This window comes from Haliaeetus leucocephalus, unplaced genomic scaffold (genome assembly GCF_000737465.1).
Source record: "Haliaeetus leucocephalus isolate CR32 unplaced genomic scaffold, Haliaeetus_leucocephalus-4.0 Scaffold273, whole genome shotgun sequence".
Lineage (NCBI taxonomy): Eukaryota > Metazoa > Chordata > Aves > Accipitriformes > Accipitridae > Haliaeetus > Haliaeetus leucocephalus.
This window is the reverse complement of record NW_010972709.1, coordinates 9,034,526-9,050,673: the sequence shown is the minus strand read 5'-3', so window position 1 is coordinate 9,050,673 and position 16,148 is coordinate 9,034,526. Positions and strand designations below refer to the sequence as shown.

General features: G+C 39.0%; 1 protein-coding gene across 4 annotated transcripts in view; it reads right to left on the bottom strand.

Annotated features, from left to right (window-relative positions):
• FAM65C (family with sequence similarity 65, member C) overlaps positions 1-16,148 on the bottom strand; it is a 53,476-nt gene that overhangs the window by 19,991 nt on the left and 17,337 nt on the right. For 2 of the 4 annotated variants that reach the window (XM_010569646.1, XM_010569647.1), the window contains exons 2-11: positions 12,574-12,852; positions 12,098-12,226; positions 7,928-8,074; positions 4,517-4,595; positions 3,716-3,739; positions 3,535-3,588; positions 2,671-2,820; positions 2,082-2,145; positions 1,648-1,691; positions 861-986 (exon numbers count right to left, since the gene is read on the bottom strand). In XM_010569646.1, coding sequence (XP_010567948.1) covers positions 861-986; positions 1,648-1,691; positions 2,082-2,145; positions 2,671-2,820; positions 3,535-3,588; positions 3,716-3,739; positions 4,517-4,595; positions 7,928-8,074; positions 12,098-12,198 — 789 coding nt within the window. In that variant the 5' untranslated portion in view covers positions 12,199-12,226; positions 12,574-12,852. The remainder of the gene's footprint in view (positions 1-860; positions 987-1,647; positions 1,692-2,081; positions 2,146-2,670; positions 2,821-3,534; positions 3,589-3,715; positions 3,740-4,516; positions 4,596-7,927; positions 8,075-12,097; positions 12,227-12,573; positions 12,853-16,148) is intronic. The other 2 variants (XM_010569648.1, XM_010569649.1) reach the window with 1 other exon arrangement.

Here is a 16,148-nt window from a genome sequence, read left to right as displayed (position 1 = left end):
AAGATGCCAGACTACAGTGGAAATGCTGTTTAAAGATTAACTCCACCTGCTAAGTGCCAGGACCAATGCCCATGGCACCTGCACAAGCTACAAGCTTCCCTCAAGGGGCACCCACAGTGTGTCATCTATGTATCACAGGCCACTAGCACTGGTCCCTTACTGCTAAGAATATGACCTCTTCTGAGGCACTTTATGTCTTTAAAAAAAAGTGTCAGAACTCTAAATGAAGTACAGACAGTTTGTACCAGCATATAAGTGCCATTGGTTCTTCACAGATACAGAGCACCTCTGGAGTAAAACATGACAAAAGAATTTGCAGTGCATGCAGATAAAGGGATATTTGAACTACACATTCAAAACATACACATGTGCAATGATATGTTTTCCATATACACGTTTCTCTTTCAATAGAGAACAGAACTCCGGGCACTTAATATTCCACATAGGTGATATAAATGATATATACATACACATCTTTTTGTCTCCACATCTAGACTTCACCCTAGAAAATCCCAGACAATGGTCTAGGACATTTTTAAAAACAAAACAACAACAACAAAAAACCCCAAAAACTCCCACAACCAACAAACAAACCAAACCAAAACACAACCACATATACCAGACTCCAGAATATGGGGAAAGCAGATGCGCTAATACAGTTACGAGTGCAAGGAGCAAAGGAAAAACAGAAGTAGTTGTCTGTTTAGTAAGAAGAACATTGATTAACTGCCATTTCTACATGGCTAGGAAGAGAAAACTACTTAAATTTTGACAAATGCTTGATAGCCTAACAGGTAAGTAGTATGGCAGAAGACCTGTTATTAACCCACTGGTTCCAATCCAACCATTATACACCACACCTTGATTTCAAACTTCTCATGGAGATTGGGTATAAAAATCTTCTCTTCCTCATCCCACGTTTGGCTGTCATCGGTCTCAATCTTGCCTTTTAACCTCCATTTTTGGCGCCCCAGTCGCACAAACACCTAGAAACCACAAAGAAAAGAGGATGTTGGGTCAACATATCCCAGTACATTCCCTTCAGTCCATAAGCCTCACACTGTTTCAGTACGGCAAAGCCATACATTTAGGAATTTGAATAACGCTAGAAGACTGGAGGCAGGAATTCAGGTTGCAGGTTTTAACATCTTAACTCAGTGCCAAATGACACATCCCACCCATTCTAGAAGAACTGCAAAACTACGTTGCATAGCAGGTGTAGCAATACTGAAATACAAGGCACACTGGAATTCATTTGGAACAGTTAGAAGTAGGAGAGCGACCCAGTAAGATACTAAGATGCATTCATATATGCCAAGGGCAATCTTCCAAGAAACAGGCAGCAACTGTTACTTGATTCCAAAGCAACTTTGAAGACAAAGAGCTGACAGGTTGGTTTTGATAGACAATCACTGCCATCTTTTAAAGCCTCCCATAACATTTGAATCACATCTTTCCCTCTTCAGTCTCAGAGGGCAGGGTAACTAGTAAATGTGCCAAAGCACTGTTCTCATCAGAATAGTGCACAGTTTTATCATAGTCTGTTTCCCACTCCCCTTCTATGTGTTGCACCCTTGCTCTCCTGTTCCTCTACTGCAAACTCACAGCAGTAAAATAAAGGACAAAATGAATTGCTGTATACTGCACCTCATATTGGTCACCCGGGCAGAGACGTGCAAAGCCCACCAACCCTGAAAAGAGAAGAAAAACTCCTAATACTTTTAGAGTTTTACAACATCCCCCAAAGCCTCAGCTTGCAATAAATAAAGTGACTGTCTGGCTAACACCCCCTTGTGCTCAACTCTGTGCAGAAGCTACGCCACCAGCCCAAAACACTCTTAGAAGGACAAATTTTAATTGAGCTGAGGAAAGAAAGCTTGTCAGCTTTTGTACTCAAATATAAAATTCCATTGCAGATCTGTCTTACAGTGCTGAAGCAAACAGATGTTTGCCAATATTCTGTTCAAGGTCTGATCCTGTAAGCCAGTGGAAGCATAAATGGACTCTCAGTGGATCAGATTGCTACACAGGAAACCAAAAATCAATTAATGAGTTTTGAAGGAAACAAGAAAGGAACATACCTTTCATCTTCAAGTGAAACTCTCCCAGATGGACCTCCAACGCCCCTTCTATAAAGCACATGTCCTAGAAGAAAGACTGAACAGTCACTATGACTGAAAAGCAGTGCAGAGTGGCTACCTTCCCATACATGCCATTTTCTTATCTCATCTTTAGAGGACTTTTTTTTTTTGGCGCTCCACAGAAGAGCGGAACTGCTTGAGCAGTTCAACATCAGTTATCTTCCACTGCTTGTTTTGTAAAAATAGCATAGCTTATTCATTATTCAATTCTCATCCCATTACTTCCAGTGGGAGTCATAACAGACCCCAGTATTAAAGCAGAAATTCAAAGAATTTTTCACTTGTCTTCATGAATGCATGAAGCCAAGCTGAGTAGGAGCAAAAAAAAAAAAAAAAGCATAGAATTCAACAGCTTTGCCTGTAAGGTATTTATCTCACAAGCTTTAGTTCCAATTACGCACCTGTATTTCATTCACATGTTAAGTTTTTAACCCACACCCCACAAAAAAAAAAAGCCAGCAGCAAGTCCTGGTACATTTTTTGTTAAAGAACAGTCAGATCTTCGTTATATGTGTGGAGTATTTCCTACCTCTGTGCACTCTTGGAAGTTCTTGTAAAGCTCCACTAGGCTCTCTCTGGAGGCTTTGGTGGAAGGAGACAAGGAAAAGGCATGTTTCATATTAGTGGCCCCATCTCGTAGTCTGCACTGGATACAGTAAGCTTCATAGAGTTCTTCTACCTTTAAGATTTCGGGGGGGTGAGAGAAGAATGAACAAGAATTACCCTGGCATAGTTTTAGTAAGTTTTGGGAAGGAATATCAGCCATCTTCCCTGGCAAAAAAACCCAACCAAATCCCATTATCATAGTATTGCAGAATGCTGCAACTCCTGCATTTTACAGACTGATTAGAGTGCTACACTTTGTAGGCATTCCTGCAAAAAAGCATGGGATATTGAGAAACCTAGAAGACAAGAAGTAGAGTAACACTTTGTTCAGGGAAAAATTACTTGGGAGCAAGAAACTGATTCCCTCAATACAGCTTAAAACACCGACACCTTTAGCTGTGTCAGAGGAGAGATTTCATTCCTTTGGAAGCACATGGCAGACAGCAGACATGCACTTTACAGAACTGCCCATTTGGCCCTTTGTGGAAAGGCGGGGAGAATATGTAAGTCTTCCCATAGCAGCATTTTCTGAATAAACTGGCAGATTATGCAAACTGGTTTCACAGGCAAACTCAGGTTGGGTTGCGCCCAACATTCAGCCTGAATAGAACCATTCAAGAAAATAAATAAATAATTGCTGCCTCCTGTAAAAAGAGTGGTTACGGCTTTCAGAAAGTAGCCAGCATTATCCCCCTTCAGATTAATTACAATTGAAGTATTTTCTATTTAGACAGTTTGCTTATACAGCAGTGTAAGCCTTAGATGTGCAAGATTTAAAACCCTTTACCTTGCTTATGTGAAACTCCAGTTTTCTGATGTATCTCTCCACAGAGCGGATTTGCTTTTGAAGAGGGGAGAGAGAAAGGGACTTGAGAAATTGTTTCCTAAACATGCCTTTAAATAACACAGTAGACACATCATCAATTTTCTTTATTTCCAACATTTCATCTCATCCTCAATAGTCTTACCTTATCCAGGTCATAGTAGAAAGCCTGAAAGAGAAATAGCATAGGCTGAACAGAAGAGCATGTATATTTGTACATATTAATCATACTTTCATGTTTGCTGCAAGACTCACTACGCATATCTTAAGTTACACTAAAATAAGATGCTTTGTTTACTACAAGGAGACAGTCCAACATCTTTAGAATTAGTTTCATTTTCTGTTCATGGTTGGTTGGTTTTCACAGATGCTTGAAATGATATAGTTAAAGTCTCACCATCAGCTGTAACAAGGACTTGGACATTGGTCAGCGTACCTGGGAGTTTCTGATTTTTTTTTTTTTAATCTAGCTATTATTTCCCAAATGAAAGGCAAAGTTGGATCTGCCTTTCCAACTGAAAAGTTGTCTTTTCATTAGCACTGTTGCTGAAGATACTTCTAGGGAGCAGTGAACATGACAGAATCTAGGTTGCTAGGACACATTCACCAACTATGGAAAACAAAGCCTGATCTTTATCACCATTTCTGTCCATACAGAGTCCAGGATGAACACTGATCACTAAACAGATATGGGGAGATACCATCCCAGTAAGAAAAGGAACATGAACTGAAGAACACTGCTGGATGTTGAAAATGTGAAATCCCAAGTTTAATTCTCACATCTAGAGCTAACTTGCTTGGTAAATTTCCAGTTGTGATGCCTTGCTGGATCTCACCTCAGTGCTTTAACTGGAAAAGCCCTGCGAGTCCCAGACACGAGAGAACATCTACTTTTGTGACTTAAATTACTTTAGAAATAAAGTATTTAACATTAAAAGCATCTTACCAATCTGGAGTTCCTTTTTGTATCTTTGTGCCGACCAGAGAGATAATCCAATTCAGCCTGATGTGCTTCCAAGTATTCACTGGAGAGGAAGAAAACCCAGTATTACGTTCTTCTGATACATTCATTATAACACTTTCCCAAGGAATTTTTCAGCAGAATGTTACAAAGAAACTTCCTTCTCTAGAAGACTTCTCTTGTTTTACCCTGCAGAGATGTGAATGGCTATATAGAGAGACATGGGTCAACAGATGAGAAAGGACAAATATTTGTCTATGGAAACTATCCTAAATGCAAGAGTCACTCCTAGAGGAGCATCTGTATATAGTGAGTACCAGCAGATGCTGGTTACTGTTACCTAACATTTAAAGACGCTGTACATTAGGAATCCTCCTGAATCCTTTTTACTCCTCCAAGATATGGAATACTCAGTGTAATTCAAGAAGGCCACCACTCCTGCATAAGGTATATAAATGTACACATGGCACACAATGCACTCAGACATTTAGTATTTCTTGTTTCCCTTCATCTAAAAAAGATCATTCAAGTGAAAGATAGGCCTTATTCTGGGAATGCAAGGCAAAACAAAACAAGACAGGAGAGCTGGAAGTACTACTAAAGGCAAGAGGAAAGGAAGGATGTAAGAGGAAAACAATAAGTTCTAACACACACATAACCCAGCTCACAGATCTCCTTTTCAGATTTCTCTAACTATTCCTGTTTGGCCTTCTGGAACCTTTTGTATAAAGTAGAATATCAGTTCATTTGTTGAGCAAGTCTCTTCTTACAGTTACTGAGGAATAAGAATTTATCAGCCAACTCCATCTTACAAAGTCAAAGAATTGCAACACGAAACACTTGCACTACAAAACCAAGCTCATAGAAGTAGCCCACATGTAAGGTAGGGCACATCATTTGTGTTTTAGCAAGCAGCACTGGCTACCACCTTTTAGTATGCTAGACAATTTCTTAATGTAATCATTACTTTTTCCAGAATGGGAACTATTTTGCAAGGTGTGAAGCACTTGGTGCCAGTTGGCTTCTACAGAGTTGCTTGCAAGCAAGCATAGTCCCTTAAGAGTTCCTACAGGGCCTTAAACTATTTCTGCTGAGACCATCTTCTTCCAACTTTGGTTTTAATACAGAGCAGACTTAGGTAACTTTTTCCTCTTATGCTTAAAAGGCAACAAGAGTCACCTGGTAAATACTACATTGTAAGACACAGTCTCTGAGCAGTCAAAATAACTTCATTTTAGACAGCTGCACTTTTTCACATTTGCTTTGATGCATTTCATTTTCTTACTTTTACAAAACCAGTTCACCCAAGACACCCAGTGGCTCCAGCATTCAGCTGTCTGCTCTTTACACTCGCCTATTAACAGCTCGGTGCAGAAGTAGCCAAGGTTGGTTGCAGAAAAGAGTTCACTTAACTTTTAGAAGAGCTTCATTACTTTTAGATTTAAGTATGTTAAAATTGCCAGCTTGATGGAATGGTACCCAGATGGTTAACAGAATAAGGAGTTATTGGAATGGTACCCAGATGGTTAACAAAATAAAGAGTTATTTTCTATAGCTATAAAGAAACAGGCACGTAAAACATGTTCTATACCAAAAATTCAAGTCACTCCAGCACTAAGTGGACTCAGTCTGCATCTACTTAAAAGTTGGACTTTGCATTGCTATTTGATACAGTTGTTTTCTGTAGGTTACTTTAGTCAATTAGTTAGCTACTCAGTTTTGGCAGGAGTCTGATCATATGGCATTCACTGCAGAACTGGGAACAAGTTCTGATCCACTTTATGGTTTCACCTCCCTAAGCTCTGATAAATTCTAAACTCTGCAAAAATATTTGCTTTTGTTATTTGTTTTAAATCTAAATCCACTAATAAGACATTGACTGATATTTTTAGGACTAAGACTTTATAGTCTTTTATTGGAATAAAAGTGTGACGCATCTGAATTTACAATGCATTATTACAGTGCGTTTTACATTCTTCGCTTAAGAAAACAAACTATGACGAGAATTAATAGAGTAGCAAAATTCTGAGGACAGCAGCAACATATACGAAGGAACTGTTAGTAGGATGCCAGCAGAAAGAGCTACAGAGTTTACAAATCCAAGGAAAGGTATTTTATCTTCCAATAGTAGCTTCAGGGTGTAAATGAAGTTCCTGTGATATTAGACAAGGCCCATCAACATCGACTGTAGCAATTTGTGTATTTTATTATATAATAAGATTTGAGGACTCAGTTAAAGGTTGATCTGTTTCAATCACTGATGGAGGCAAACAGCACTTACCACCACTTCCTTTCTGATCTATAACACCAAGAGAGCAAGCTCATCCATGTTTTATTTGCCATTTCAGCACTGAATAACATCAGCATTTCTACAAGTTAACTGACAGCTTCCTCAAAGCCAGAATACCCTGAATTCAGATTGCCACCCCATCCTTTCATCTGTCTGCTGCATGCACCCCACATCTGCCAGACGGAGACAATGGATAAAATTGGTCTTTAGCCTTTTCACTCAAGTCTGTACTGATGCAACAATGACTGTGCAGTCAACCATAATAAAGACTCCAAAATAGTGCTACATTTAAAGCAAGATAATGTTATTTACATTGCCATAAGAAGATGGAGCTGTACTACAGCTCTGTTTGATCACCTCAAGTCAGCTGAAGTTTTCAGGTAGATCTGCTTAGACCTTTCCCTTATAGCAAGCCACCAAGAGATGAAAGAGTACTTTTGAATTCCACAGTTTAATTCCATTAAAAGGAAAAAAAAACCAAACCAAAAAAAACCAAATCAAACAAACAAACAAACCCCCCAAAACTGAAAAACCCCCACTAGAATATCTCTTTAAGTGTTCTCCAATTAGCATAGGGAGAATAGAAACGGTTTATGAACCAGCTTCCCCACTGTGTCCTTGCAGGGCACACCCTTGCTTTCAGACTTGGTTTTAAGTCAGCTTTTTGAGTCAAAGCAAACACCACACAGCTCCCTCTCCAGAAACTTTCTGCCAAACACCCCCCAAATCTGGCTGTCCCATCCCTGTCCAAGTCTCTCCTTGATCTGGAGGCTTCCTGCCTGCCACCCTGCATGCTCTGAAAGTCTCCCTTCCTCAAGGGAGCTCAGTTGCTCCCCAAGAGACGGAGAATCTCCCACAGAGTTCTACCTGTCACTGACTTTTTAGAGAAGTGTAACAAACTAGGAACAAACAAAAACATCAGAGCACTTTGTTTGCAAGCAGACTGTCTGAAAGTGAATGAAACTTGTTTTACAAGGTCCTAAGCCAGTGTCTGGGAAAGTTACTACATATGTTTAGAAATGCCAGATGGAGACAGAGAACAGTGATACACAGACTTAAGCAGCATGACTAGGTAAGGCAAATTACAATTTTTTAAAAGTCCTTACTTAAGTCCTTTCTTCAAAGCTTCAAAAATTTTCTTCACCTGCAGTGGCTTTGGATCCCAGACGACTGCCCCCTTCTGCAGGGAATTATAAGCCTTGGGGGATTTCAGTGACATTCTTGATCTCACTGAACTTCTGCTGAGAGACTTTCTGTAGAAAGAGAAGAGAAACATGGGAAAGATGCAAAACCCATCACCTGGGAGAAGAGAAATGCCTAACCCACAGAGCTTCCAGGCTACAAGTTATGTGTCCAATCCCATATACCTTTACTCAAAAGAACAAAGCTCTTGGACACACTGAAAATACTTTCACAGATAACATTAGAAAGTTAAGGCCCAGCCCTAAATACCTAGTGCATGAAAGCTGAAATTTTTTGTGACTTCAACAATAATAATTTCAATAAGAAACATCTCCTTCTCCAAGCTTGATGTAGACTCTGAGAAGCCTAGTGGTTCTCTTTTATCCTTTTTAAATAAAGAAAAACTGTGCAGGTCCCCATTTCTTTGGGAAGGGGGGAGGGGGGACAGGGTACTAAGCAAGAAAACGAAAAGCTCATTTTTAAAACAGGTTAATAACAAGTTAATGTTTATACTGCTAGCAACTGTCTTAACAGATATGCATGGCAGCTAGCCAAGGCCCTGTTTCTGTGTGCCCATTCATACCAGTTGTCAGGTAACTACAGAACTAGTCAAGTAAGCCATGCTGCAGGACAAGGACATTCCCATTCTGGCTCTCACCTGCAATTCAGGAAAATGAGGCAACAAACTTTTGATCTTCTCAAGGTCTACCTTATAAAGCTAACATAAAAAGCCTTTAGAAATAGCTATTTCTTTGCCTGCATTCACCATCCATTTAAATGATGGCTTAGAGCCCTACCACGTTTTAGAAAAGCAAGCTACCAAGCCCAGATTGCACACAAGATATAATTATATCAAGGTGTTTTTTCAGTGTCTAACACCTCACTTACTTTTAAAAGCAACTGCAAAACCAAAATTAAATATTGTTTCTAATAGAAATCCCCCACACTAGATTTTTTGTGCTAACCTGAAGAGCTACAACACCCTGAGCCATTAGTTACATCCCTCTCTCTCTCTGCAACATTTAAACCAGTAAATGAGCTGTCTGCAAATGGTTCTTTCACATTGTCAGATTCCTGCGTGGCTTACCTCTATCTATATAATCCTCTAAGTCTTAGTTATTTTTATATAGTTTTGTTAATACTCCCTGTAAGTCAAGCCTCTAAAATAACATTATCTAAAGAAGCTTCCCATTCCACCAAGCCAAGCCAAGCCAAGCCAACTGGCTGCTCTCAGAGAGCACTCTCGCTCTCTCTCTCTCCTAAATTCTGCTCACCTAGAGAAATGATGAACTCCAACAGGTTTAAGATTTAGCCACTGGCTGTTTTAAGTTCTAGGCATGTGACTGAAGGCCTAAGGAGATAATTGAGCTTGGTGATTAAATCCTAGGCCCAGCACACCTGAAAGCTGTCTCCAGTCCTATTACAGAAACTTTCAAGTAACTACTTTAATTATCCTGGTGCTAAACTTCCACTTAACCCAATTTTGTAACATATAATCTGCAAAAAATCTGACAAAATTAGGTGTTGCCAAACATTACTGGATATTTAATTTCTTCACCCCAAAGATTATCTTAGTTTTTTTATGATGGTTTAATGTAAAGTATTAATTAAAAAAAACATTTGGAGCTCCGGTTACCTATAACAAGGAAGACAACTGTTAAATTAGAAACTTACATTAATATTATTTTCTTTCATAAGATAATGAATCTTTGAGTATTCCATGCAAAATGAGAGGGTTTCAACAGCAATAACACTGGAAGGGACAGTCTAGCCAATAATAGCAGTTGAAAGAGTCTCCAAGAAGGAACATCACTTAAAATTCTTTCATGCAAAGAAGGAAATAGCATCCAGTTTCATGCTTTAGATGAGTACTCCAATTAGCAAGATACCATATGGAAGATATAAGATAAATCTATCTTTTGAAATCAAAAAGCCCAAATTACTCCTGGGTTTTGTTTATTTTTGGAAAGGGAAGGACTTTGATATTTACTTTCAGAGTTTTGTACTGCAAACCCTAAATTCAGGAAATCATTTCCCTTCAGTTGAAAGTATAGCATCTAAGCACTGCATACAGATAGGCTGAGATTTAAAACTCACCGTTTTCCTCAGTGTCTCCTACTGACTGATGTAGCCCATAAGTACTCAGTGAACTGATGTTAAGAATCCCATTTTCATACATTTCATAGAAAAGTGGCTGACATGGGCCTTAGGGACAGTAGCTAAAAGCTAGATGCTATGTTGCAGCTTTCCCTTGTGAACTTAATAATTTAAGTATCAGATTTCCCACTTTATAGATAACAGTAATAATATTTACTTCCTGTGGAGACCATTGTGAGGAAAAATGAAATAGTGTGTCTGACTGAGAGCCTCAAAAGGAAGTTGCTAAAGAAATGCAAAAGTATATTTAGCATCTGCTTAAGAATCTCCATGTGGACCTGATTTGTGTGTCATCCTTTGGATAGACCTTGCATAGGGCCCCTGTGATCTCCTGCTGTGTTTTGCAACAGTGCCTGAGGGAGAGATAAGTTAAGAAAGGGTGATTAAAAAATTTCTTCACTATGCTGGAGAAGGCTCTCGGGTGTTCACTGGGCTGTGACCGAGTATCTAGTACAAATTTTCCTTATTGCAGTGATTCCTGAACAAAACTGTCTGTCTAAACACTTAAATAGTGAAAAGCAATATCATAAAAAATGCATAAAGGGAGGCATTTGGTTAGAAAACCTTTGCAGCTAAAAGTAATAGAATAATCTTAAGGGATATATGAACTCTTCTGTTTGGAGCATTCTTACCCTGCTGGACTGTGCCTTTTTTGGAGAAACAGCTGTTCAACACTTTTCCTGGTAGATACTTTCCCTGCTAGAACTCCCACTATGTACTTGAGCTCAAGTCTGTTTATATAATTTATTGGCAGTGTTTTTCTCAAGATGTTATTGATTGGTGTGATTTTAGATGTCCGATCTTTGCTAGGCTTAATATTATTTTCCTGCTTCCATAACAAACGAATTTTTCAAACGTGAAGACTTCTGGATTACATCACAGTCATGCTGGAATTTCATTTTTGTTCATACTTTACCACGCTGTGTTTCACTAAAAGGTTAATTCAGTCATTTGGTTATTTGAAAAGATATTTTATGACATGAGTCAGGTATTTTACTGATACACAATAGGATTTTTTTGAGTACAATACTTTTTTTAGAGGCTTACTTTCCAATACTTCCATAAGATACTGCTAAATGATTCACTTTTTTATTATTCTAGCATGCATTGGCAGTCAGAGATTATATTAATTTTCCATTCATATATCATATCTTCTAAAAACATTCAACAGGCTATACAGGGATCACTAAATTCAGAAAAAGAACAAGAGCACTTCTAGTGGAAAAGCTGCACAGTTATCTACATAGAGCAATGCTACACAACAATTTATGATAAGCAAAAAGGGAAAAACAGTGCAGGATGGTTTAGCAATTATGGAGCTCAGCTGAAGACTGGAAGACTGGACTGCAACCTTGGCTATACTATAGGCCTGTTACGGATTGCAGCGAATTTGCAGCGGCCTTCTTGGCCTGTTTGTATTCCTCCCTTCCTCTCATTTGTGGCATTGCCAGAAAGCAGCCCTTCTTCTCATGTAACGCTGCTCTGCTTAAAATAACTCCAGGAGAACTTGAGTTGGGTTCAGCCACACATTTTGCCAGGACTCACCATTAACACCCCCATCTTTTTAAAGGTCTATGAGGTTTTTAATTACCATAACTATTCAGAAGGTTTTAGTCAGAAAACATCAGTTACTACTAGGCTGCTAGCAGGAAGGGTCGCAGCCCTTCATTTTTCTAGAAGAAATGGACACCATTAACAGTCTGATACATAACCTCTGAAATCCAGGCATCTCTGAAGTACAGTGTGTATAGTAGTAAGATAGTATGGTGTGAAGTATAGATATTTATCAGTGAACCATGACCACACTCAGTATTTGCAAGGTAAAAATTTAAGGAACAACTTCTACACGTAAATGCCTTAGGTTAAAAAAATACATTCACAGTACCCAACCCATTGTTGCCCAAACGATCAGGTGCTTTACTTTTTGTGTTACTTACGCTAATTTTCTGCTTTGCACAGTGCTGAATCCAGTGAAGGAACAACTCCTGCTGATGCCACCCCCATCACCAGGAGAGACAAATGTGAGTTTGACCGACATGATTGCCAGTCAGTAAGTCTAACGGCTTCTGAAATAAACAGAAAAACAGATGAGTCAAAAGCTTCTTGGCAGTTCAGGTTTGTGCTGCTGCAAGTGCTGAGCTGAATGGAAGTGGAAAGTCAGAACAACAGACAGTAGATTAAACAGAAAAAAAAGACTTGTCTGCTATACATGTTTCCTCTATTGCCATCCACAATACAATTAATAAGGGACTGAACAGTCTAAAATGAAATCTCTCATGCCCTCTTCAATTTCTGATTGATTTTACAAACTCACTATGTAAAAGCCAGAATAGCCTCAATTCACAGGCTCTCTACATTTCTGATTTTTTAAAAACCCTGTAATTGTCCCACTGCTTAAGGAGCTCAGGCCAACCTGTATATTTCCAAATCAGTATGGATGCCAGAACAACACTTAAGCTCCAGACTTAGTCAGGTCCAAAAAGCAGTTCCTTGCATCTGTGCAGAGCCACACTGAAGTCAATGGTAGAATTGGCTGAGTGTGATGCTTAAGCCCAAGGCAGAAGTCCGATTTCAACAGTAAATTTCAGGTTCTTGCTCCTCCTCTGGCAGGATTTCTCTTGGATTGCTCTCTTCTGTTTTCCATCAGTCAAACTCTTTTGCTTTCTGGAGAATTGTGTTCTCTGCCATATGTCTATAGAATCCAAGTTACAATATAAGTAACAGACATATCCTTCAAAGCAGCTGTAGAAAATCACCCAGACAGTTAATATACAGAAAAATTCCCTTCCTTCCCCCCTCAAGCTCATGTAATGTAAACACCACAACTGAGTAAAACTCAGAAAAACAAAAAGCTGGAGTATCTATTTGTAGAGAGTACAAACTCCAATAAAGAGCTGTACATGCTCCCTGCAAAAGTTTGTCCTACATTATAGAATGTGCTCTGAAGAACAGTGAGCTCTTAATCTATCGGAGTAGATACTGGAAAGAAACATCTGCACTCAACCCCTATGCCTGAAATTATCCCATCAGCATGGCTATAGTTAGTCAGACTAGAAGCCCAGAAATGTGAAGATAAGACTCTTTCCTGGCTCTTCCACTAACTTGGAGAGCAACTTAACTCAATGCTCTCCCAGACCACATATGAAGAACTAAATGCTTAAATATGCTTCCCGAGAAGAGTGCAATTTGAGAGTGTTTTGCTAATTCTGGGCTAGTCTACAAGTACAGGGAATTACTGTAAGTGACTATGCTTTAGGTATCATTATCTGCCACAGCAGCAACAAAAGTTGTCATGGATTTCCACAAGCAGAGATCCTGCAGTAAGACCTGACTATTTCATTAGAAGCCGCTCAGTCAGCTCCCTGGGCTGAGGTCTAAGACTCCCATTTCTTTGCCTGTTCTACAGGTTGTGCCAAGTGCATGAATACATCTGTGTAAGAGGCAAAATATTCTGGAACAAGATGTGAAAATGATAAATTTGAGCCAAACAGCTACCTGCTTTGCAAGCTAACTTGTTTGTCAAAAGAGGTGTTGGGCATGGCTAGGTATTTTGTATCTCAGTGCATCAAAGTCCACATGACTCTATAGCTTCAGTAGTACCAAAAGAAATCCGTTATATGGAAAAATTCAGGTGCATCTTAATCACATTTTAATCAAACTGTACAGCACTCATGTTCTCTTGTTTTGAAAGGGTGTCCTTAACACCCTTAATCAGAGATTGTACTTGCATCATATCACAGCTGAAGTTTCAAAATATTTTCCATTCTTTCCTCTAGTTTTCAGATGCTTATAAGCCTGTGAACAGTCACCCCATCAAAAGGATCATTAGACTGAAAAAACCACGCAACTTACTGAAAAACGTAATTGCATAACAAGCTATTAAAAGAAGAAATAAAAGGAATAGCCTCATGGTCATTGACCACATCCCTCATCAAGGATAAGCCAGATTCCCAGGATCTATTCTTCAGCTCTCTAACCTAAAAAAGTTAGTTCATGAGTAAAAGGGAGGAAGAAAGTGCAGGAAAAGCTGTGTAATTTTATAGGACTCCTAAAGCCTGCATAGCATGAGACTGAAAGCCTTTGAAGGATATAGATATGAAACAAACAAAACCAGGCAGATCTTTGACAGGGAACAGAAAGTAGAAGATGATGAAAAGACTCCCAAAGTAAAAATCTGTGGTACTGAACTCTAGATGTGAAGAATTAAGATGGAAATGTACAGACCCCAAAACTCAGTTGGTGAAAGAAATAAATTGCTTAAATTGCCTAGACTTGATTCTGTTGCCACATGTATTTTTATAAATGAAATATAATTCTGGACTTCAAGAAGATACACTGTTGCAAATTAGTAGAAATGAGAGATGAACTGGACCTCACTTGTGCATAGCCATAAGCATTTAAAAATTCTCATGGGTCATTTTTTTTTTTTAGCTGCACAAAGCTTAGTCCTCAAGGCCACTGACTGTGTCATGTTCTGCTGTAATGTGTAGCTACATTCAAAAGCAATTCACAAGCACATTTTCACAGTTCCCTCTTATAAGAATGAAGAGAATTTAAATAATGTTAGGAAAGCACCATTAAAGGGGTTATCTTTCTTACTTTGAAATATTGTCAACAAAGTCAAATCACACTTGGTACACACCTGCATAGATTTTTTGTAGCAACCTAGAAATCTTACAGCTCATTTCACACTTCTGAGTAGAAGACCATAAGTAGGATGTCAAGACAACATTTTATTTGTAGGAAAGATTTATAATCGCAGTTGTTTAAACAGAGGGTTTTGCTCGCCAGAGTGTCTGTATAAAACTGCTGAGCTACGTTACAACTGCCCCTGAGAAAAAGCATCTGGACACATCTCAAATTCAACTCTCCCTTTAGGCTAGAAATAAATCAGATAAGGACCCCCCGACAAAGCTGAGTTCAAATCTGTCTTCCAACCTGTAACCTCTGCTGCGTAGGCCAGCGTCTCCAAATCTCATAAATACAGGGATTATACCCTTGGGAGCAGAGGAACTTCCTCTCTTTTAATCTTCCCCAAAAGCACAGAACATGAATACGGTAGCTAGCTAGGGGCTGGCATATGTAGAGCACAAAAATATCAGGCCAAACTGAAGGAGTCTATTGCCAGGGGCAATAGAAACACTGAACTACTACAAAAAACAAGGAGTCTCGAAAAAGTCTTACAAAGTTTGAGAGTCGTAAATAGACCTCCAAACTGCCAGGTACTAATTCACTCAAACATTTTAATACATGCAGTTTTGTAAGATTGAGACTTCAGGTCTCAGAAATGTATTTTTAATATAAATCAAAAGAGTATTTATTTCAAATTAAAGGGGTATGTTTGTTTGTCCCTGTTTCAATGATTTGCCATAACAGACTATTAGCATTTAACCTTCAGTGTTACCAAGTATCCAGGCATGTAGGACCAAACATTTGAGCAGTGAGTATGCTCAAACTGCATGTTCTGCTTTGTCTCTGTTAGTATTAGGATATTCCTCAAGCCAAATGACCTTCATCCTCTACAAACAAAAAACTGGTGTCTGTTTGTGTTTATGGCTAAACTTTTCCAGCCCTAGTCACATATTTAATTGTTTCTGGGCACAACGGTTTCAACAATTTTATGAGGAAAATATGACTCACTGACTTCTTGCAAAATATTTCTGCTTGTGCTTTGTACTTTAAATTAGTAGCCATGTTTTTCTTTCAGTATCTCCAAGAGGTTCACTTGAATTTGGTGAACCGTTGCTAGAGTAAGGTATTCATGTTTCCTTAAAATTTATAATGTTCCAATTGCGAATGACCAGTTGGTTAAGAGACACACACTCGCTCTTAGTTGTGTGTCTGCAAAAAACGGTACCAGACTTCTGTTTCCTTCAGCTAATTGGAGACACACACGTCGAGTTGATAGCCTAGCCAACAAGTGGCTATGTATCTCACTAGTATGTCAGTACCCGCTGTTCACTGGCTTCAGCAAGCAGTGGCTGCCTA